The sequence below is a fragment of the Panulirus ornatus genome, chromosome 10 (genome assembly GCF_036320965.1).
Source record: "Panulirus ornatus isolate Po-2019 chromosome 10, ASM3632096v1, whole genome shotgun sequence".
Classification (NCBI taxonomy): domain Eukaryota; kingdom Metazoa; phylum Arthropoda; class Malacostraca; order Decapoda; family Palinuridae; genus Panulirus; species Panulirus ornatus.
In genome coordinates, this window is record NC_092233.1 from 22,223,292 (window position 1) to 22,248,633 (window position 25,342).

The window sequence follows — 25,342 nt, forward strand, 5'->3', positions numbered from 1 at the left end:
ACTTGCTCAGGAATGGTGTTGTCATATCTTTAAATGTGCCCATTGTGAATTTATAATCCAGGGTTAAGGTAACATTTTTTGTTTTTTCCATTGAAAAGTTTGCTTGAATCAAGAAAACAGAGAGGATTTACTTTCTTATTTTACTCCTATTTTAAGAGTAAAAAGTACTCACTATCCATTCCAAAGGTACTGGCACTGTGATCACAGTTTATTGCTCTTTACATGAGAACAAAGTCATCTTTTCATTGACAATTATCACAAAAGAAGGTTTTACACACTATAGATTTGCTCATCATTATTATACAGTAACACTTCAGTTACATGGTAGTTACTGTTTTTACTAGTTAGAGGAGAACATTGATGCTGTGCTTGTTGTAATTTTTTTGTTCATCACAGGGAAGTAATAAGTGTTATATTTTGTAACCATCTATTCTTGTCACCAGAGAACATTTTGTCCGTGGGGAATAAAAAGATTGTATGATTATTTTTCTTTTGTGATTTTGTTCTGTATTTGTTACATTATGTATTCATAATAGAGGAATGGAAGCATGGTGTCTTTGCCTATCTTCAGAGATTTGTTCATCACAAGGGAAATGTTTTGTATTCATGCACTGTTTTTTAGTCACTGCCAGAGAGCAGAGGAATGGCATCTGCAGCTAAGTATACTTTTTCTTTGTACATTGTAGGGAAACATAATTGCCATGTCATTTCACTGGCTTTTACTCATTATCAGAGAATAGTGGTGCAACGTTTTTCATTGTTTTTTTCACTGAACGTAGGTGCTCTATCAGTTCTTTCATTTTTCATTCATCATATGAAAACAAAAATGCTCCAGATATTGATTATTTTGTTTGCTTTATGTGTGAAAATGTCAGCATTTTTATTTTCTGCCCTTTAAAGAAAAAATACTTTTATTTTTAGATTGTCTTTTTGTTTATCACAGGGAAACAAAGGTGCTGTATCTATACGATTAGACCTACACAGCACTTCCATTTGCTTCGTCAATGCTCACCTAGCAGCACACCAAGATGAATTGGACCGGAGAAATGAAGACCATGATTGTATATTCCAGCGTACGTGCTTCCATTATAACATCAATAGCCCTCCAAAAACAATACGAGATCATGAGTAAGTATCATAAGGTAGTATTTTAGAAGCTTTGGCAGTGAGCAAATTGGAAATCATCAGAAGTGAAGGACTTCATCAGACTTGGTTTGGTGGAAGGGTTACATAGTATGGGATGCAAACTGACACAAGCTTCCTAACGAAGGAAGCTACAATTTTTGTTAACATCATTTTACATGAAGAGCCTTCATATGTGCAACTCTAGTCTATAGCAGGAATAGGTCTGTAGGGTACAGCAGGGTAGCAAGTCTTCCTCAGGGGATGAGGCATCCTTTTCCTTCAGTTAGCCTATAAGGCTAGGTATTCCAATTCTGCAAATCATTCCAGCAAAAGGCACATATAGCCAAAGCTACAAGCCGTATGCCTACAACTGAGGATGCTAATACATTCAAATTTTTATGGCTAAATGGAATCTAATAGGAGGTAATGATGAATGTATGAGGGTAGCATTTTGAAAATATTCTAAGGAAAGCTGAACTAGATGTCTTTGATGCTTATAGAAAAGATTTTGATTTACAAATGATATAGGCAGTCATTGAGATATCAAGAAATTTTGAATGGTATTTATATGGAATTCTGCTCATCTATTTCTATCTTGTTATAGGTGATTAAAAGCGGTGGGAGTGGGGTGGCTGGAAATCTTCCACTCTTGTATTGCTTTTAGAGAGAATGAATGTAGGAAGGAGTCAAGTAAGTATTTTTCCCGTAAAGGCGTATTGTTATCTTCTTGATGCAACTTCTTTCATGCAGGAAATGACAAATGCAAATGAAATAAGAATTATTTGGATGTGATGATCACTACTTTCGGCGGTGGGAAAGCTTCAGTGAAAAGTAGTTATGCAAGGGAGAAGAACTGGAGATATGCTGAAAGCTTCAGTGAATGAGAAAAAGTTTAGTGTAGAGCATGCAAGAAGTTTGCATTATTTCGTTTCGCATTTATGGATGGTAAGTAACTGGATGCCTAGGTTCTCTTAGGTCAGAGGTGACAGCAGTTGTTATGATTAACATATGTAATGTGGTGAAAATTATGAGAATATTTTTTTTTTTTTTTTTTTGTCGCTGTCTCCCGCGTTTGCGAGGTAGCGCAAGGAAACAGACGAAAGAAATGGCCCAACCCACCCCCATACACATGTATATACATACGTCCACACACGCAAAATATACATACCTACACAGCTTTCCATGGTTTACCCCAGACGCTTCACATGCCCCGATTCAATCCACTGACAGCACGTCAACCCCGGTACACCACGTCGCTCCAATTCACTCTATTCCTTGCCCTCCTTTCACCCTCCTGCATGTTCAGGCCCCGATCACACAAAATCTTTTTCACTCCATCTTTCCACCTCCAATTTGGTCTCCCTCTTCTCCTCGTTCCCTCCACCTCCGACACATATATCCTCTTGGTCAATCTTTCCTCACTCATTCTCTCCATGTGCCCAAACCATTTCAAAACACCCTCTTCTGCTCTCTCAACCACGCTCTTTTTATTTCCACACATCTCTCTTACCCTTATGTTACTTACTCGATCCAACCACCTCACACCACACATTGTCCTCAAACATCTCATTTCCAGCACATCCATCCTCCTGCGCACAACTCTATCCATAGCCCACGCCTCGCAACCATACAACATTGTTGGAACCACTATTCCTTCAAACATACCCATTTTTGCTTTCCGAGATAATGTTCTCGACTTCCACACATTCTTCAAGGCTCCCAGAATTTTCGCCCCCTCCCCTACCCTATGATCCACTTCCGCTTCCATGGTTCCATCCGCTGCCAGATCCACTCCCAGATATCTAAAACACTTCACTTCCTCCAGTATTTCTCCATTCAAACTCACCTCCCAATTGACTTGACCCTCAACCCTACTGTACCTAATAACCTTGCTCTTATTCACATTTACTCTTAACTTTCTTCTTTCACACACTTTACCAAACTCAGTCACCAGCTTCTGCAGTGTCTCACATGAATCAGCCACCAGCGCTGTATCATCAGCGAACAACAACTGACTCATTTCCCAAGCTCTCTCATCCCCAACAGACTTCATACTTGCCCCTCTTTCCAAAACTCTTGCATTCACCTCCCTAACAACCCCATCCATAAACAAATTAAACAACCATGGAGACATCACACACCCCTGCCGCAAACCTACATTCACTGAGAACCAATCACTTTCCTCTCTTCCTACACGTACACATGCCTTACATCCTCGATAAAAACTTTTCACTGCTTCTAACAACTTGCCTCCCACACCATATATTCTTAACACCTTCCACAGAGCATCTCTATCAGCTCTATCATATGCCTTCTCCAGATCCATAAATGCTACATACAAATCCATTTGCTCCTCTAAGCATTTCTCACATACATTCTTCAAAGTAAACACCTGATCCACACATCCTCTACCACTTCTGAAACCACACTGCTCTTCCCCAATCTGATGCTCTGTACATGCCTTCACCCTCTCAATCAATACCCTCCCATATAATTTACCAGGAATACTCAACAAACTTATACCTCTGTAATTTGAGCACTCACTCTTATCCCCTTTGCCTTTGTACAATGGCACTATGCACGCATTCCGCCAATCCTCAGGCACCTCACCGTGAGTCATACATACATTAAATAACCTTACCAACCAGAATATGTAATCATGAAAAATGAAAATGAGGAAAAGATAACACTTGTCATGGATTGAGGATTATAAAGCTTCTTTCTAAGGATAAATGCCTTCACAGTTATAAACTTCATTTTCTTTCTACGTACTTCTGTGGAAATATCAGCTTTGGTAACAATCTTTGTGGCTAAAAGATAGTTTTTTAAAGATATATTATGATCTTGTAAATATTGATAGGATAAGAGGGAGGTGTGGTAATAAGAAGAGTGTGGTCAAGACAGCTGAAGAGAGTGTGCTGAAGTGATTTAGACACATGGAGAGAATTTAGTGAGGATGAGAAAGAGGATTTTTGTATGAGAAGTGGAGAGGATATTGGAGATGGATGGATGGAGAGAATAGAATATTGGGTCTTCAGAGCCTGAACATGCAAGAGAGTAAGAGGCATGCAAGGGATACTGTGAATTTGAGTGATATGGTGGGGTGAAGTGCTGTCAGTGGACTGAACTACGGCATTTGAAGCAGCCAGGGGAAATCACAGAAAGCTATGTGGGGCTTGATTGTGGATAAGGGTCTGTGGATTTGATGCATTACACAAAATTGCTACAGAGTGCATGTGAGTGAATGAGGCCTTTTCTTTGTTCATTTCTGGTACTACAGCGCTAATGTGGGAAATGTTGAACAAGTTTGAAAGAAAAAAAATGTGTAATGATGATCACTTGTTCTGCTTCAGAGATGATTAATTCTTGGTGGCAGTCATGTTTTTAGTAACTTTAATCTTTAGAAAGAGATTATTACCTTTTTTTTAGTTCATATTTCTCAGTTTTCTTAGTTTCTGATGAATCCCCCTTGAACAAAAAGATAATTGTTATTTGGGTTATATTTTTTTGATAACCACACTTATTCTTTTTTTGTAGTGACAGACATGGCATAGGCAAATAACATGCCCTAGTCAAGGCCATTTCAGGTGAAAGGAAAGAGTTAAAGTGAAAGAAAGTGGAAATTAGTTAGGGCTCTGTAGGTGTTTAAAGACCTGACTTAAAGGAAGAAAGGTTATATGAAAAGGGAAAGACAAAAGAAGGAAGAGAATCCCACAGTTAAGCTGTTCAAGGGAAGAAAGAGGTCTGTCCATGATACTTACATAATACTCTTTTTGAAGTGGTATATTTTGTTTTGATGATTATTCATTTCATAATCAAGAAGTTAGGTAATCAGACCCATTACATTAGTTTCCAAAGGGAATGTTTTGTGCTCTACTTAACTGCACAGTTAACCTGTAGGGTGGAAGAATCTTTCAGCAGTTTTTGGCAGAATTTTTCCTACCTGCCTTTGAAGGATCCTTTGCTTTCTTTACTTTAGTGACTGGAGGTTTGCATAGTTGCCAGGTATCACCTCCAATATTTTTCACATTTGTTCTTATTTTTTCACATTTTGTTTCCATTTTTTTCATACTTGTTCACTGTTTCCTGCTTTAGCAAGGTATTACCAGGAACAGACAAAGAAAAGGCCTTATTTGCTCACATCCATTTTCTAGCTTTCATGTATACTATACTGAAACCACAGCCTCTTATCCACAACCAGACCCCTCACACCTTTTCATAGTTTCTCCAGGTTGCTTTGTATGCCCTAGATCAGTCAGGTGACAGCATGTATCCCCCCTGCACACCACATTGCTCCACTTTGCTCTGTCCCATGCACGTCTTTCACCTTACAACATGTTCACTCCATCCTTCAATCTTCAGTTTGGTCTCTCCCCCTTCTCCTTTTCCCTTCCATTTCTGACACATATATCTTTTATGTCCACCTCTCTTCACTCATTCTCTCTATGTATTCAAACCATTTCAGCACACCTTCCTCAGCTCTCTCAGCTGTACTCATTACCATACCATGGTTCCCCCAGTTGCTTCATATTCACACCATTGACACCACATTGACCCCTCTATATCATATTGCTCCAATTCACTTATTCCCATGCACACCTACCCTCCTGCATGTACAGACACCAAGCACTCAAAATCTTATTCACTCCATCCATCCATCTCCCCCTTCTTAAGAAATTCAGCTGCAGTATCATCAAATCACTTTGCCACATTTCATCATATGCATGGATTTCACCACTATTCTCTAAACTCTGCATTTCTCCCCATCCCAAACCCCCTACATCTGCCATACTACCATCAGACACATTCAACAATCCTTCAAAGTACTCACTCCATCTCTTCACCTCATCACTGCTTGTGATGTGCTTCTTTCACTGATGTTCCCATTTGTTCTGTTTTTCTCAAAGTACTAATTTCCTTCCAAAACATTTTCTTATTTCCCGGAGGTTTACTGTTACTTGTTCACCCCATCTCTCATTTGCCCTGTTTTTCAGCCCTTGCACCTTGCTGTTTTCTCTTGTATCCCAACAGATGCACTCCTTCCATGTAAGTACTGCTCATGCACCTCTCTTTTGTCTTTCACATCCACCACTCACTACCCTGTCTCACCTGCCCACCTTCCACCTGCCACACTTCTCTCAAACATGCCAGCACTGCTTTCTGAAGTCTCCCATTCCTCACCTACTCCCATAGCTTCATTTACTCTCACCTTTTTCCATTCTGTACTCAATATCTCCTGGTATTCACACAGTTCTTTCCAAGCTCACTTAATTTTGCCACCCTCTTCTCACCCATAGTAGTTCCTATTTTCTAAAAACCCTTACAGATCTTCATCCTTGACTTTACTACATAATGATCAGTCTTCCTTCCAGCTGCCTCTTTCAGCTCATTCACAATCAACAGTCTCTCTTTTGCATTCCTGTCAATAAGTACTAAATTTGGTAATGCCCGCTGAACATCTTTCTTACTCACCCACGTATAATTTAGTGTGTCCTTCTTTGATCCAGTTATTCACAGTCACCAGTGCTTTTTCTGTACACAACTCCACAAGCTGTTTACCATTTCTATTCACCATACTGAATACTCCATCTCCCAAGTTATACTCTATTGCCACATTATTCATTTTTGCATATAAAGCACCCATCACTATTCCTGATCTCTGGCACCAAAACTGCTGAAACACTCACTCAGGTACCCCCAAAACACTTGCCTCTTTTCATTATTTTTCTCTTGGGGAGGTGCATGAATAGTAACAATTACTCATCTCAGATAATCCACTTTCAATTTTACCCACATTGGTTTGGAACTCACTTCCTTACACTCTCACCCTTCCCACAACTGCTTTTGCATAAGTGCTACCCCATTCTTAGCTCACACCATGGCCCTCACACTAATCTCTGTCTCTACCTTTAAGACATTGCCAAACCATTCTTCCCCTTACCCTTGGGCTTTTTTCACACATAGTTAGAATGTCCTGGTTCATTTCCTCAAACATTTTACCTATTTTTCCTTTCTTCTCATCTTGGTTACATCCACACAAATATTGACACCCCAGCCTGAGCCCTCAAGGAGGTTGAGCACCCCTTGCTTGGCTCCTTCTGTTCCAACTTTTATAGGGATAGGGAAAAAAACAGGTTTCCCATTCTAGAATTTCACTTAGCAGTCAACTTTTCAGGAAAATGTCCTTTCCACTATGCAGGATATAGTTTTAGTATTTTAGGATTAGGTTGGTGAAAGGCAAGTGAGGGATTTGGCTCAAAAAGTCGGCTTTAAGTGTGTGAAAAGCATACGTTTGAGCTAGAATCCTCACTTGTCTTTCGCTTCTCATACACCCAACTCACCTTCCCCCAAATAGATTTGCTTACCATATGACAACTTTTAACAGCTTGAGACTGATGGTAGAGAATCCTGAAGCTGGGGAATATGGTGGCATGGCATCATGGATAGGGCGAATGGTACCCTTTAGCAATATTTTTTTTGAGTACTTGTCTTATCATCCTTTAGGACACAATGTTGTTTTGCTTGCATTGTGACAATTATTTTTTTTTGCTTGTTTTCCTTTGTCATCAAAGCAACCCATATGGCTTGAGTGGTTTTATAAGAAAATTATGTGAATGAAGAATGATAGGAATTCTAATCCAAAAATGTCCTTTCACAAGCTCAGGGCATATGTTTTACATCAGCTTCAGAAATTAGTTTGCTAAAGCCTGAATATGAAATCAGTTTTTGGGATGTTTAAAGTTTATTCCCTCATTATGCTCAACCTTTATGTATTCTTGACTTCTGGCACTAGTACAGTGTGCAAGTTTTGTCAGTATAAGTGGTATGGAAAGAAAATCTGATAAGGAATGGGCCTTAAATTTTTTTGTGTTCATGAGTTGAAAGTCTTCCATTCCCTTCACTCTCTCCTTATACTTGTTTTCATTTAGATTGCTAAATGTCATATATTGCTGATACAGAAAGTCTTGCAGAGCCCCTTGCCCAGGTGGATGTAAATACATGGTGGTGAGTGTCTTAGGAATTTTTGATAATGCCCTGTTGATGAAAAAAAAGTATCCAGATATATTGTACATTTGCAGAGCTTGGCTAAGAAAGAAGATATTTCTCTGTCATAAGAGTGATATTTTTTGCAATAGTAATGATTAAAACTCTTGTATTGTATCAGGTTTTTACTCCTTTACTTGGTTTGTTTCATCCTTGTAGAATTTCTGTAAGAGCAAATAATAAGCACAGCATTCCATCAGACTGATATCCATTTAAACATGTATTAGGTAAACATGCATAACTTTAGACTATCAAGGAACCACTCAGAATGTTTTGGGCATTGCACCCTGGCTTTTAATTCTGTGGTGGCAGGAAGGTCATGCCATTGGTGATTTATTGCACTGACTTTGGTTTTATAATGGTGATGTTTGGGTCTCAGTTGTTTTATCATTATGTGGTTACATTTATTTGTTATTGAGTTTGATTTTATTCATTTAATTTGTTACTCCTCCCTTTTTTCAGACATATATACTTCATTGGGGATATGAACTACAGAATAAATCCATATGATGTAAACATCAGAGAAATTGCTAGTAGTGGACAGTTTAAGATTCTTCTTGAAAATGATCAACTTACGCAGCAAAGAAACTTAAAGCGGATATTTCATAAATTCAAAGAAGGAGAGATTACTTTTAAACCTACTTTCAAATATGATGTCGACAGTGATGAATGGGATTCAAGGTATGTGTGATTTGTTCTGTGTATGCTTAAGTAAGTTCTGACGAGCCATTATAGTGAGATCTTAAGAAAATATCTTTGTGTCTGTATGGATTGAAGTGAAGAGTTTACTTCAGTTTAAAGGCATCCTGAATGTAGGTCTCTAGAGACAAATGTGAGCAAGGTATTAAGCAATTCTTGATGTATGTAATATACCCTTTCTTAGTAGAATAGATACTGATAAAAGAAATAGTAACAGTTTTGTGGATTCGTAATGATTATGTATTTTCCCCCCCTTGTTTTCTAGCCTATAGCAATATGCATTTATGATCCATCAAACTTTGGTATAGATGGATAAGGTAAGATTTGCAGATTCATTTTCTTTGTGCTTAAAGATCATTGTTCATTTATTTTGAATCACCCAGTAGAAACAGGAGACAGGATAAGAATGCTCATACTAAAGGTTTTGACTGGTTCATCTAACTTGTTATGCAACCCTTATTTTAGGAGTTGGTCCTGATTTCTTACTGAAGCAGCTTTTTAAGCATGGTATTAGCAGTCTCATATTTCACCAGAATCCCTGAGAGATAACTAGAGGTGAGTCACATAGGAGAGATCACATGTGAACCTTGCACTGTGAAAGTCTTACTGGTGATTACAGTGAAGAGAATGGGATTTTAAATGCTTGAGAAGGTGAATTAAGGAGTTTCAAAGACTTAATAGACAAAAGAAGTAAGGGCTGATAGTTGGAAGGATTAGAATATTCTCCCTTCTAAGGAATGGGCTGCACTAAGGCATTCTTCCAAGAAAAGGAAGAGGCTGGATGTTCAGATGGAGACCAAATAGATGAACATGGATTGGAGCTAGCTTAGCAGTATACTTCTTTGAGGCATGAGGGGAGTATGCCATCTGGGCCATATACCTTGCCCACTTAGAGCTGGGAAAGAACATGGAAGACTCTGCACAAGAAAAAATAGGAGGCTTACATTCTTTAGTAGGAGATGGCTGAAGAGGACTAGATGCAGAATCCTCCAAAGTTGAATTGATTAGAGGAAAGATACCAAAAAGAGGAGCATTATTAGTTGAAGAATTATATATAGATTTATTAAGTTGGAAGAGAGTAGAGTATTTGAAATGAAGAAGTAATCAGAGATTTGTGAGTACAAAAAAATCAGATCATTATTCTAATGTTGTATGAAAGCATGGCGACATTACAAAGAATAGCTTTGCAGTTCTGAGCAGAGATGAAAACAGAATTGGTTTCAGAGCATGGGAGAGTTTTATGACCTGTTATGCTCTATTCCTGGTGGGACTGGCATTGGAGCAGGAGCAATTAAACTATAATTAGGGCAAGAGAGATTTTGTTGGAAGGGATGCAGGACTCCACCTTGACCAGGATAACCCCTGATGTACGGTCAGCACTCATATGTGATATACAAGATACATTAACCTAACAGTTGTTAGGCAGCTGCCCTTCCAACCCAGTTTTATACACCACCCTACCGGACATACACCTGTCTAAAACTACTCTTCTCAGATATGTACAAGTTGCCCTTTCCTGTCTGTATTCTAGACACCACCCATCACTCCAACATTACAAATACCATTTCAACATATCATCAAACCCATCATGCCTAAAATAAAGCTTCTAATCGTAGGACACTGAACATACTTCTCAGTTGCCTTGTGCTCAGTCCACATCATCACACTTTAAGACTTATGGATGTGGCTGACCTCCTGAGTGCTGTGGGAGTCCCACTGAAGAAGGAACTAGGGCAGGAAGGTATGATAAGGTACATAAGGTACATGTTGCTTCTTACACCTTAGGAAGATAGTGTCAAGAAAAAATAAATGATTGGCTCATTTACAATGATTTACTCTGTAGCTGTCTTCATTTGTATACTTATATAAGAACTCACCATCCACTGTCAGGTTCCACAGGCTATTCCATAGTTTACTTTGACTGATTCATATTCCCTGGTTCAGCCCACTGACAGTACATAGATTTCAATATATCACATCATTGCATTCTGTTCTATCCCATGTACATCTCACACCCACTTAAATACTTTAAATCTTTGTACCCCAAAACTTCCTACAGTCCATCTTCCATTTCCTTCTTGGTTTCCCCCTCATCCTCCCTGCCTCAAACTCTAGCATGTAGATCCTCTTAGTCAGTATTTCTTTTCTTATGCTCTTCATATGGCTAAACCACTTGGGGACACCCTAGTCAGTACTTCCACTTGGAATGCTCTTATTATCATGCCCCTCTCCAGCACTCATTCCTAAGATTATGTTTTGGACCAAAAACGTTATGTTAAAATTGCAGTACATCATAATGAGAAGCTTATATACCTGAAATAATCCTGGAAGATATCTTCAATGCATCCTCTGGTGGACACACATGCAACAAATAAGAAGCAAATAATCGTAAAATCTTTTAAACACATTATCAGTTGAATGCATGCATATGGGACTTAATTGCCCTTAAACAATAGTTCATCCATACATTTGTATTGAGTGTGTAAAGTAGGCCTTATACTGAGGTTTTCAAGCGAAAATAGTTACCCAAGAAAAATGCCAAAAAATTGTTGGGTGTTTTTTAGCCTTGAAAAGATTTTGTTTTAAAGGTGAAATATTACAAAATGAGAGGATAACATAATGAGAGGCTTCTGCATATGATTTTTAAAGAAAGTATCGCAAAATGCTTCCTGTGCCCAACAGATGCCCAATAGATATGAAGAGAATATTCAAGAAATCTCTTAAACTTGTAATTGTTTGAATGTTTAAGTACAGTACTTAATTGATTACAAACAATATATCGTCCCCAGATTTGTCTTCAGGATGAAAAATATTTTTTTCTGATATTTCAAGCAAATCTCTATACTCAAGAAAATGCCAAAAACTGCAGGTTTAGGTTGTTTTTTTTTTGCCCCTTTTTCAGGTTGAAACATAACATAAAAGGATTTATACTCCAAAAGATTATGGAAAAAGATTTCATAATGCCAACTGTGGATGACAGATACCCAATAAATGTGATGCAAATAATCACATTCTTTGAAACACATAATTGTTTGAATGATTACAGGAATTAATGGTGCACAAACAATATTTGGTAAACAGAGAAGAGGTAGTAAAAGCTTTGCGGAAGATGAAAGCCGGCAAGGCAGCAGGTTTGGATGGTATTGCAGTGGAATTTATTAAAAAAGGGGATGACTGTGTTGTTGACTGGTTGGTAAGGTTATTTAATGTGTGTATGACTCATGGTGAGGTGCCTGAGGATTGGCGGAATGCGTGCATAGTGCCATTGTACAAAGGCAAAGGGGATAAGAGTGAGTGCTCAAATTACAGAGGTATAAGTTTGTTGAGTATTCCTGGTAAATTATATGGGAGGGTATTGATTGAGAGGGTGAAGGCATGTACAGAGCATCAGATTGGGGAAGAGCAGTGTGGTTTCAGAAGTGGTAGAGGATGTGTGGATCAGGTGTTTGCTTTGAAGAATGTATGTGAGAAATACTTAGAAAAGCAAATGGATTTGTATGTAGCATTTATGGATCTAGAGAAGGCATATGATAGAGTTGATAGAGATGCTCTGTGGAAGGTATTAAGAATATATGGTGTGGGAGGCAAGTTGTTAGAAGCAGTGAAAGGTTTTTATCGAGGATGTAAGGCATGTGTACGTGTAGGAAGAGAGGAAAGTGGTTGGTTCTCAGTGAATGTAGATTTGCGGCAGGGGTGTGTGATGTCTCCATGGTTGTTTAATTTGTTTATGGATGGGGTTGTTAGGGAGGTAAATGCAAGAGTCTTGGAAAGAGGGGCAAGTATGAAGTCTGTTGAGGATGAGAGAGCTTGGGAAGTGAGTCAGTTGTTGTTCGCTGATGATACAGCGCTGGTGGCGGATTCATGTGAGAAACTGCAGAAGCTGGTGACTGAGTTTGGTAAAGTGTGTGGAAGAAGAAAGTTAAGAGTAAATGTGAATAAGAGCAAGGTTATTAGGTACAGTAGGGTTGAGGGTCAAGTCAATTGGGAGGTGAGTTTGAATGGAGAAAAACTGGAGGAAGTGAAGTGTTTTAGATATCTGGGAGTGGATCTGTCAGCGGATGGAACCATGGAAGCGGAAGTGGATCATAGGGTGGGGGAGGGGGCGAAAATTTTGGGAGCCTTGAAAAATGTGTGGAAGTCGTGAACATTATCCCGGAAAGCAAAAATGGGTATGTTTGAAGGAATAGTGGTTCCAACAATGTTGTATGGTTGCGAGGCGTGGGCTATGGATAGAGTTGTTCGCAGGAGGATGGATGTGCTGGAAATGAGATGTTTGAGGACAATGTGTGGTGTGAGGTGGTTTGATCGAGTAAGTAACGTAAGGGTAAGAGAGATGTGTGGAAATAAAAAGAGCGTGGTTGAGAGAGCAGAAGAGGGTGTTTTGAAATGGTTTGGGCACATGGAGAGAATGAGTGAGGAAAGATTGACCAAGAGGATATATGTGTCGGAGGTGGAGGGAACGAGGAGAAGAGGGAGACCAAATTGGAGGTGGAAAGATGGAGTGAAAAGGATTTTGTGTGATCGGGGCCTGAACATGCAGGAGGGTGAAAGGAGGGCAAGGAATAGAGTGAATTGGAGCGATGTGGTATACAGGGGTTGACGTGCTGTCAGTGGATTGAATCAAGGCATGTGAAGCGTCCGGGGTAAACCATGGAAAGCTGTGTAGGTATGTATATTTGCGTGTGTGGACGTGTGTATGTACATGTGTATGGGGGGGGGTTGGGCCATTTCTTTCGTCTGTTTCCTTGCGCTACCTCGCAAACGCGGGAGACAGCGACGAGGTATGAAAAAAAAAAAAAAAACAATATATCAACCCTGGATTTGTATTGAGCATGAAAATTAGGCCACATAGAAATTTTATCCCTGGGGATAGGGGAGAAAGAATACTTCCAATCACTTTCCTCTCTTTCTACACGTACACATGCCTTACATACTTGATAAAAACTTTTCACTGCTTCTAACAACTTGCCTCCCACACCATATATTTTTAATACCTTCCACAGAGCATCTCTATCAACTCTATCACATGCTTCTTCAGATCCATAAAAGCTGTATACAAATCCATTTGCTTTTCTAAGTATTTCTCACATACATTCTTCAAAGCAAACACCTGATCCACACATCCTCTACCACTTCCCATGCATTCCTCACGTGTCGTAGAAGGCGACTAAAGGAGACGGGAGTGGGGGGGCTGGAAACCCTCTCCTCCTTGTATTTTAACTTTCTAAAAGGGGAAACAGAAGGAGTCACGCGGGGAGTGCTCATCCTACCTCGAAGGCTCAGACTGGGGTATCTAAATGCGTGTGGATGTAACCAAGATGAGAAAAAGGGAGAGATAGGTAGTATGTTTGAGGAAAGGAACCTGGATGTTTTGGCCCTGAATGAAACAGAGCTCAAGGGTAAAGGGGAAGAGTGGTTTGGGAATGTCTTGGGAGTAAAGTCAGGGGTTAGTGAGAGGACAAGAGCAAGGGAAGGAGTAGCACTACTCCTGAAACAGGAGTGGTGGGAATATGTGATAGAGTGTAAGAAAGTAAACTGTAGATTGATATGGGTAAAACTGAAAGTGGATGGAGAGAGAGATGGGTGATTATTGGTGCATATACACCTGGGCAGGAGAAGAATGACCATGAGAGGCAAGTGTTTTGGGAGCAGCTGATTGGATGTGTTAGCAGTTTTGATGCACGAGACCAGGTTATAGTGATGGGTTATAGTGATGAGTAATGTGGCAGTTGAGGAAATAATTGGTGTACATGGGGTGTTCAGTTTTGTAAATGGAAATGGTGAAGAGCTTGTAGATTTATGTGCTGAAAAGGGACTGGTGATTGGGAATACCTGGTTTAAAAAGAGAGATATACATAAGTATACGTATGTAAGTATGTAACGCCAGAGAGTGTTATTGGATTATGTGTTAATTGATAGGTGCGTGAAAGAGAGACTTTTGGATGTTAATGTGCTGAGAGGTGCAACTGGAGGGATGTCTGATCTTTATCTTGTGGAGACGAAGGTGAAGATTTATAGAGGTTTTCAGAAAAGAAGAGAGAATGTTTGGGTGAAAAGAGTGGTGAGAGTAAGTGAGCTTGGGAAGGAGACTTGTGTGAGGAAGTGCCAGGAGAGACTGAGTACAGAATGGAAAAAGGTGAGAACAAAGTAGGTAAGGGGAGTGGGGGAGGAATGGGATGTATTTAGGGAAGCAGTGATGGCTTGTGCAAAATATGCTTGTGGCATGAGAAGCGTGGGAGGTGGGCAGATTAGAAAGGGTAGTAAGTGGTGGAATGAAGTAAGATTGTTAGTGAAAGAGAAGAGAGAGGCATTTGGATGATTTTTGCAGGGAAATAATGCAAATGAGTGGGAGATGTATAAAAGAAAGAGGCAGGAGGTCAAGAGAAAGGTGCAAGAGGTGAAAAAGAGGGCAGATGAGAGTTGGGGTGAGAGAGTATCATTAAATTTTAGGGAGAATAAAAAGATGTTTTGGAAGGAGGTAAATAAAGTGCATAAGACAAGGGAATCAATGGCAACTTCAAGAAGGGGGCTAATGGGGAGGTGATAACAAGTAGTGGTGATGTGAGAAGGAGATGGAGTGAGTATTTTTTTAGGTTTGTTGAATGTGTTTGATGATAGAGTGGCAGATATAGGGTGTTTTGGTCGAGGTGGTGTGCAAAGTGAGAGGGTTAGGGAGAATGATTTGGTAAACAGAGAAGAGGTAGTAAAAGCTTTGCGGAAGATGAAAGCTGGCAAGGCAGCAGGTTTGGATGGTGTTGCAGTGGAATTTATCAAGAAAGGGGTGACTGTATTGTTGACTGGTTAGTAAGGTTATTTAATGTATGTATGACTCATGGTGAGGTGTCTGAGGATTTGCGGAATGCTTGCATAGTGCCATTGTACAAAGGCAAAGGGGATAAAAGTGAGTGCTCAAATTACAGAGGTATAAGTTTGTTGAGTATTCCTGGTAAATTATATGGGAGGGTATTGATTGAGAGGGTGAAGGCATGTACAGAGCATGAGATTGGGGAAGAGCAGTGTGGTTTCAAAAGTGGTTGATATACATAGATATATACATATATACACATGTACATATTCATACTTGCTTGCCTTCATCCATTCCCGGGGCTACCCAGCCCCACAGGAAACAGCATCACTACCCCCCACTTCAGCGAAGTAGCACCAGGAAAATAGACACAAATAGGCCACATTCGTTTGCATTTAATCTGTAGCTCTCAAGTGTAATGCACTGAAACAACAGCTCTCTATCCACATCCAGACCTCACAGACCATTCCATGGTTTACACAAGGAGCTTCACATGCCCTGGTTTAGTTTATTCATTGACAGCATGTCGACCCTGGTATACCACTTCATTCTAATTCACTCTATTCCTGGCACACCTCTCACCCTCCTGTATATTTAAGTCCTGATCGCTCAAAATCTTTTTCACTCCATCTTTCCAACTCCAATTTGGTCGTCCGCTTCTCCTTAATCCCTCCACCTCTGACACATATATCCTCTCTGTCTGTCTTCCCTTACTCATTCTCTCTATGCGTCCAAACCTTTTCAACACACCCTCTTCTTCTCTCTCAACCACACTCTTTCTATTTCCACACATCTCTCTTACCTTTTCATTACTTACTTGATCAAACCACCTCACTCAACATATTGCCCTCAAACATTTTATTTCTAACACATCCATCCTCCTCCATGCAACCCTTTCTAGAGTCCATGCTTTGCAACCATATGAAATTGGAAATGCTATTCCTTCATACATGCCCATTTTTGCTCTCCGAGATATCGTTCTCTTCTTCCACACATTCTTCATTGCTTCCAGAACCTTTGCCTTCTCCCCCATCCTGTGACTCATTTCTGCTTCCAGATATCTAAAACACCTCACTTTCTCCAGTTTTTCTCCATTCAAACTTACCTCCCAATTAACTTGTCCTTCAACCCTACTGAACCTCCCAATTAACTTGTCCCTCAACCCTACTGAACCTAATAACCTTGCTCTTATTCACATTTACTCTCAAATTTCTCATTTCACACACTTTTCCATACTCAGTCAACAACCTCTGCAGTTTCTCACACAAAACCAGCCACTAGAGCTGTATCATTGGCCAACAACAATTGACTCACTTCTCAGGCCCTCTCATCCCCATCAGATGCATACTCACCCCATCTCTCCAAAATCTTGCACCTACCCCGCTAACCACCCCATCCATAAACATTGAACAACCATGGGGACATCCCACACTCCTGTCGCAAACCAACATTCACTGGGAACCAATCTTTCTCCTCTCTTTCTACTCGTACACACGCCTTGCATCCTTGGTAAAACTTTTTACTCCTTCTAGCATCTTACCTCCCATACCATATACTCTTAAAACCTTCCACAAAACAACTCTATCCATAAATGCTACATACAGATCCATCTGTTTTTCTCACACACATTTTTCAAAGCAAACACCTGATCCACACATCCTCTACCACTTATGAAACCACACTGCTCTTCCCCAATATGTGGGAAGTGGGTTGATTAGAAAGGGTAGTGAGTGGTGGGATGAAGAAGTAAGAGTAGTAGTGAAAGAGAAGAGAGAGGCATTTGGACGATTTTTGCAGGGAAAAAATGAAATTGAGTGGGAGACGTATAAAAGAAAGAGACAGGAGGTCAAGAGAAAGGTGCAAGAGGTGAAAAAAAGGGCAAATGAGAGTTGGGGTGAGAGAGTATCATTAAATTTTAGGGAGAATAAAGAGATGTTCTGGAAGGAGGTAAATAAAGTGCGTAAGATAAGGGAGCAAATGGGAACTTCAGTGAAGGGCGCAAATGGGGAGGTGATAACAAGTAGTGGTGATGTGAGAAGGAGATGGAGTGAGTATTTTGAAGGTTTGTTGAATGTGTTTGATGATAGAGTGGCAGATATAGGGTGTTTTGGTCGAGGTGGTGTGCAAAGTGCGAGGGTTAGGGAAAATGATTTGGTAAACAGAGAAGAGGTAGTAAAAGCTTTGCGGAAGATGAAAGCCGGCAAGGCAGCAGGTTTGGATGGTATTGCAGTGGAATTTATTAAAAAAGGGGGTGACTGTATTGTTGACTGGTTGGTGAGGTTATTTAGTGTATGTATGACTCATGGTGAGGTGCCTGAGGATTGGCGGAATGCGTGCATAGTGCCATTGTACAAAGGCAAAGGGGATAAGAGTGAGTGCTCAAATTACAGAGGTATAAGTTTGTTGAGTATTCCTGGCAAATTATATGGGAGGGTATTGATTGAGAGGGTGAAGGCATGTACAGAGCATCAGATTGGGGAAGAGCAGTGTGGTTTCAGAAGTGGTAGAGGATGTGTGGATCAGGTGTTTGCTTTGAAGAATGTATGTGAGAAATACTTAGAAAAGCAAATGGATTTGTATGTAGCATTTATGGATCTGGAGAAGGCATATGATAGAGTTGATAGAGATGCTCTGTGGAAGGTATTAAGAATATATGGTGTGGGAGGCAAGTTGTTAGAAGCAGTGAAAAGTTTTTATCGAGGATGTAATGCATGTGTACGTGTAGGAAGAGAGGAAAGTGATTGGTTCTCAGTAAATGTAGGTTTGCGGCAGGGGTGTGTGATGTCTCCATGGTTGTTTAATTTGTTTATGGATGGGGTTGTTAGGGAGGTGAATGCAAGAGTTTTGGAAAGAGGGGCAAGTATGAAGTCTGTTGGGGATGAAAGAACTTGGGAAGTGAGTCAGTTGTTGTTCGCTGATGATACAGCGCTGGTGGCTGATTCATGTGAGAAACTGCAGAAGCTGGTGACTGAGTTTGGTAGAGTGTGTGAAAGAAGAAAGTTAAGAGTAAATGTGAATAAGAGCAAGGTTATTAGGTACAGTAGGGTTGAGGGTCAAGTCAATTGGGAGGTGAGTTTGAATGGAGAAAAACTGGAGGAAGTGAAGTGTTTTAGATATCTGGGAGTGGATCTGGCAGCGGATGGAAACATGGAAGCGGAAGTGGATCATAGGGTGGGGGAGGGGGCGAAAATTCTGGGAGCCTTGAAGAATGTGTGGAAGTCGAGAACATTATCTCGGAAAGCAAAAATGGGTATGTTTGAAGGAATAGTGGTTCCAACAATGTTGTATGGTTGCGAGGCGTGGACTATGGATAGAGTTGTGTGCAGGAGGATGGATGTGCTGGAAATGAGATGTTTGAGGACAATGTGTGGTGTGAGGTGGTTTGATCGAGTAAGTAACGTAAGGGTAAGAGAGATGTGTGGAAATAAAAAGAGCGTGGTTGAGAGAGCAGAAGAGGGTGTTTTGAAATGGTTTGGTCACATGGAGAGAATGAGTGAGGAAAGATTGACCAAGAGGATATATGTGTCGGAGGTGGAGGGAATGAGGAGATGAGGGAGACCAAATTGGAGGTGGAAAGATGGAGTGAAAAAGATTTTGTGTGATCGGGGCCTGAACATGCAGGAGGGTGAAAGGAGGGCAAGGAATAGAGTGAATTGGAGCGATGTGGTATACCGGGGTTGACGTGCTGTCAGTGGATTGAATCAAGGCATGTGAAGCGTCTGGGGTAAACCATGGAAAGCTGTGTAGGTATGTATATTTGCGTGTGTGGACGTATGTATATACATGTGTATGGGGGTGGGTTGGGCCATTTCTTTTGTCTGTTTCCTTGCGCTACCTCGCAAACGCGGGAGACAGCGACAAAGTATAATAAAAAAAAAAAATAATAATATGTATATGAAGTCTGTTGGGGATGAGAGAGCTTGGGAAGTGAGTTAGTTGTTGTTCGCTGATGATACAGCGCTGGTGGCTGATTCATGTGAGAAACTGCAGAAGCTGGTGACTGAGTTTGGTAAAGTGTGTGAAAGAAGAAAGTTAAAAGTAAATGTGAATAAGAGCAAGGTTATTAGGTACAGTAGGGTTGTGGGTCAAGTCAATTGGGAGGTGAGTTTGAATGGAGAAAAACTGGAGGAAGTGAAGTGTTTTAGATATCTGGGAGTGGATCTGGCAGCGGATGGAAACATGGAAGCGGAAGTGGATCATAGGGTGGGGGAGGGGGTGAAAATTCTGGGAGCCTTGAAGAATGTGTGGAAGTCGAGAACATTATCTCGGAAAGCAAAAATGGGTATGTTTGAAGGAATAGTGGTTCCAACAATGTTGTATGGTTGCGAGGCGTGGACTATGGATAGAGTTGTGCGCAGGAGGATGGATGTGCTGGAAATGAGATGTTTGAGGACAATGTGTGGTGTGAGGTGGTTTGATCGAGTAAGTAACGTAAGGGTAAGAGAGATGTGTGGAAATAAAAAGAGCGTGGTTGAGAGAACAGAAGAGGGTGTTTTGAAATGGTTTGGTCACATGGAGAGAATGAGTGAGGAAAGATTGACCAAGAGGATATATGTGTCGGAGGTGGAGGGAACGAGGAGAAGAGGGAGACCAAATTGGAGGTGGAAAGATGGAGTGAAAAAGATTTTGTGTGATAGGGGCCTGAACATGCAGGAGGGTGAAAGGAGGGCAAGGAATAGAGTGAATTGGAGCGATGTGGTATACCGGGGTTGACGTGCTGTCAGTGGATTGAATCAAGGCATGTGAAGCGTCTGGGGTAAACCATGGAAAGCTGTGTAGGTATATATATTTGCGTGTGTGGATGTATGTATATACATGTGTATGGGGGTGGGTTGGGCCATTTCTTTCGTCTGTTTCCTTGCGCTACCTCGCAAACGCGGGAGACAGCGACAAAGCAAAAAAAAAGAAAAAGAATATATATACATACATAGACATATACATGTATACACATGTACATACATATCCATACCTGCTGCCTTCATCCATTTCCATCGTCACCCTGCCATAGATGAAAATAGCATCACCCCCCCTTCCAGTGAGGCAGTGCCTGGAACAGACAAAAATGGCCACATTCATTCCCACTCAGTCTCTAGCTGTCATGTGTAATGCATTGAAACCACAGCTCCCTTTCCATATCCAGGCCCCACAGACCTACCCATGGTTTACCCTATGCCCTGGTATAAGCAGTTGACAGCACGTCGACCCCAGTATACCACATTGTTCCAATTCTCTTTATTTTTTTCACGCCTTTCACCCCCCCCCTGTATGTTTGGGCCCCAATCGCTCAAAATCTTTTTCACTCCAGCCTTCCACATCCAATTTGGTCTCTAGTTTCTCCTTCTTCCCTCCACCTCTGACACTTATATCCTCTCTGTCAATCTTTCCTCACTCGTTCTCTCCATGTGTCCAAACCATTTTAACACACCTTTTCTGCTCTCTCAACCACACACTTATGATTACCACACATCTCTCTTACCCTTTCATTACTTATTTGATCAAACCACCTCACACCACATATTGTCCTCAAACATCTCATTTCCAACACTTCCACCCTCCTCCACACAACCCTATCTATAGCCCATGCCCCACAACCATATAACGTTGTTGGAACCACCATTCCTTCAAACATACCCATTTTTGCTTCCCAAGATAACGTTCTCGCCTTCCACACATTTTTCAATGCTCCCAGAACCTTACATTGTTGATAAAAACTTTTCACTGCTTCTAGCAACATACCTCCCACACCATATACTCTTAATACCTTCCACAAAGCATCTCTATCAACTCTATCATATGTCTTCTCCAGATCCATGAATACTACATACAAATCCATCTGTTTTTCTGAGTCTTTCTCACACACATTCTTCAAAGCAAACACCTGATCTACACATCCTCTACCACTTCTGAAACCACACTGCTATCCCCAATCTGATGCTCTGTACATGCATTTACCCTCTCAATAAATACCCTCCCGTATGATTTCCCAGGAATGCTCAACAAACTTATACCTCTGTAATTTGAACACTTGTGTGCGGAAGTACCAGGAGAGATTCAGTGCAGAATGGAAAAAGGTGAGAGCAAATGACATACGGGAGTGGGTGAGGAATGGGATGTATTTTGGGAAGCATTGATGGTTTTTGCAAAAAAAGCTTGTGGCATGAGAAAGGTGGGAGGTGGTTAGATTAGAATGGGTAGTGAGTGGTGGGATGAAGAAGTATGATTGTCAGTGAAAGGGAAGAGAGAGGTGTTTGGACGATTTTTGCAGAGAAGTAGTGTTCATGAGTGGGAGATATATAAAAGAAAGAGGCAGGAGGTCAAGATAAAGGTGCAAGAGGTGAAAAAGAGGGCAAATGAGAGTTAGGGTGAGATGGTTTAGGAAGGAAGTAAATAAAGTGCATAAAGCAAGAGAACCAGTGGGAACATCAGTGAAGGGGGCTAATGGGGAAGTAATAATGAGTCATGGTGAAGGGAGAAGGAAATGGAGTGAGTATTTTGAAGGTTTGTTGAATATGTTTGATGATAGAGTGGCAGATATAGGGTGTTTTGGTCGAGTTGGTTTGCAAAGGGAGAATGGTTTGGTAAACAGAGAAGAGGTAGTGAAAGCTTTGCGGAAGATGAAAGCTGGCAAGGCGGTGGGTTTTGATGGCATTGCATTGGAATTTATTAAAACGGGGGTTACTGTGTTGTTGACTGGTTGGTAAGGATTTTCACTGTATGTATGGTTCATGGTGAAGTACCTGAGGAATGGCAAAATGCATGCATAGTGCCATTGTACCCATTGTACAAAGGCAAAGGGGATAAAGGTGAATTTTCAAATTACAGAGGCATAAGTTTGTTGAGTATTCCTGGGAAATTATTTAGGGGGGTATTGATTGAGAGGGTAAAGGCATGTACAGAGCATCAGATTGCGAAGCGCAGTGTGGTTTCAGAAGTGTTAGAGGATATGTGAATCAGGTGTTTGCTTTGAAGCATGTATGTGAGAAATACTTAGAAATTACAGATGGATTTGTATGTAGCATTTATGGATCTGGAGAAGCTATATGGAGAGGGTTGATAGAGATGCTTTGTGGAGGGTATTAAGAGTATATGGTGTGGGAGGTAAGTTGCTAGGAGCAGTTGAAAGTTTTTACCAAAGATGTAAGGCATGGGTATGAGTAGGAAGAGAGGAAAGTGATTGGTTCCCAGTGAATGTTGGTTTGCAGCAGGGTTGCATGATGTCTCCATGTTTGTTTAATTTGTTTTTGGATGGGGCTGTTAGGGAGGTGAATGCAAGAGTTTTGGAGAGAGGGGCAACTATACAGTCTTTTGTGGATGAGAGGGCTTGGAAAGTCAGTTGTTGTTCGCTTATGATACAGTGCTGGTGTCTGATTTGGGTGAGAAACTGTAGAAGTTGGTGACTGAGTATGGTAAAGTGTGTGAAAGAAGAAAGCTGAGAGTAAATGTGAATAAGAACAAGGTTATTAGGTTCTGTAAGGTTGAGGGAAGGTTATTAGGTTCTGTAGGTTGAGGGACAAGTTAATTGGGAGGTAAGTTTGAATGGAGAAAAACTGGAGGAAGTGAAGTGTTTTAGATATCTGGGAGTGGATTTGGCAGTGGATGGAACCATGGAAGGCCCAGATGCTTCACATGCCCTGGTTCAATCCATTGACAGCATGTTGACCCCGGTATACCACATCGTTCTAATTCACTCTATGCCTTGCACACCTCTCACCCTCCTGTATGTTCAGGCCCCAATTGCACAAAATCTTTTTCACTTCATCCTTCCACCTCCAATTTGGTCTCCCACTTCTCGTTCCCTCCATCTGTGACACATATATCCTCTTAGTCAATCTTTCCTCACTCATTCTCTCCATATAACCAAACCATTTCGATACACCCTATTCTGCTCTCTCAACCACACTCTTTATATTACTACACATCTCTCTTACCCTTTCATTACTTACTTGATCAAACCACCTCACACCACATATTGTCCTCAAGCATCTCATTTCCAACACATCCACCCTCCTCTGCACAACCCTATCTATAGCCCATGCCTTGCAACCATATAACATTGTTGGAACCACTCTTCCTTCAAACATACCCATTTTTGCTCTTCAAGATAATGTTCTCACCTTCTGCACATTTTTTAATGCTTTCAGAACCTTCGCTTCCTTCCCCACCCTGTGACTCGCTTCCACCTCCATGGTTCCATCTGCTGCTAAATCCACTCCCAGATATGTAAAACCCTTCACATTCTCCAGTTTCTCTATTCAAACTTACCTGCCACTTAACTTGTCCCTCAGCCCTACTGAACCTAATAACCTTGTTCTTATTCACATTTACTTTCAGCTTTTTTCTTTCACTCACTTTACCAAACTCAGTCATCAGCTTCTGCAGTTTCTCAACCAAATCAGCCACCAGTGCTTTATCATTAGCGAACAACAATGGACTCACTTCCCAAACCCTCTCATCCACAACAGACTGCATACTTGCCCCTCTCTCCAAAACCCTTGCATGTACCTCCCTAACAAACTCATCCATGAGTAAATTAAACAACCATGGAGACATCATGCACCCCTGCCGTAAACCGACATTCACTGGGAACCAATCACTTTCTTGTCTTCCCACTAGTACACATGCATTACATCCTTGATAGAAACTTTTCACTGCTTCTATCATCTTACCTCCCACACCATATACTCATAATACCTTCCACAGAGCATCTCTATCAACTCTATCATATGCCTTCTCCAGATCCATAAATGCTACATATAAGTCCATTTGTTTTTATAAGTATTTCTCACATACATTCTTCAAAGCAAACACCTGATCCACTCATCCTCTACCACTTCTGAAACCACACTGCTCTTCCCCGGTCTGATGCTTTGTACATGCCTCTACCCTCTCAATCAATACCCTCCCATATAATTTCCCAGGAAAACTCAACAAACTTGTACCTCTGTGATTTGAACACTCACTTTTGTCCCCTACTTTTGTCCCCTTTGCCTTTGTACAATGGCACTATGCCAATCCTCAGGCACTTCACCATGAACCATGCATACATTGAATATCCTCACCAACCAGTCAACAACATAGTCACACCCTTTTTTAATATATTCCACTGCAATACCATCCAAACCCCCACCTTGCCAGGTTTTATCTTCCACAAAGCTTTCACTACCTCTTATCTGTTTACCAAACCATTCTCCTTGACCCTCTCACTTCGCACACCACCTTGACCAAAACACCCTATAACTGCCACTCTGTCATCAAACACATTCAGCAAACCTTCAAAATACACGGTGCACTTCCTTCTCACTCCACCACTACTTGTTATTACCTCCCCATTAGCCCCCTTCACTGATGTTCCCGTTTGTTCTTTTGTCTTACATGTGGGCACACACACACATGTTCGTAACAAATTATTCCCTCAACTGCCACATTACTCACCTTTACATTGAAATCACCCATCATTGTAACCCAGTCTCGTAGATTAAAGCTGCTAACAAACTCACTCAGCTACTCACAAAACACTTGCCTTTCATAATCTTTCTTCTCATGACTTGGTGCATAGGCACCAATGATCACCCATCTATCTCCATACACTTTCAGTTTTACCTATATCAATCTAGAGTTTACTTTGTTACTCACTATCACATACTTCCACAACTCCTGCAGGAGTAGTGC

The 25,342-nt window shown here is 40.9% G+C and overlaps 1 protein-coding gene across 1 annotated transcript in view; it reads left to right on the plus strand.

Annotated features, from left to right (window-relative positions):
- Ocrl (Oculocerebrorenal syndrome of Lowe) overlaps positions 1-25,342 on the plus strand; it is a 255,729-nt gene that overhangs the window by 100,030 nt on the left and 130,357 nt on the right. Inside the window, exons 9-10 of the mRNA XM_071665596.1 lie at positions 944-1,128; positions 8,632-8,850. Of these exons, the coding sequence (XP_071521697.1) occupies positions 944-1,128; positions 8,632-8,850 (404 nt within the window). The remainder of the gene's footprint in view (positions 1-943; positions 1,129-8,631; positions 8,851-25,342) is intronic.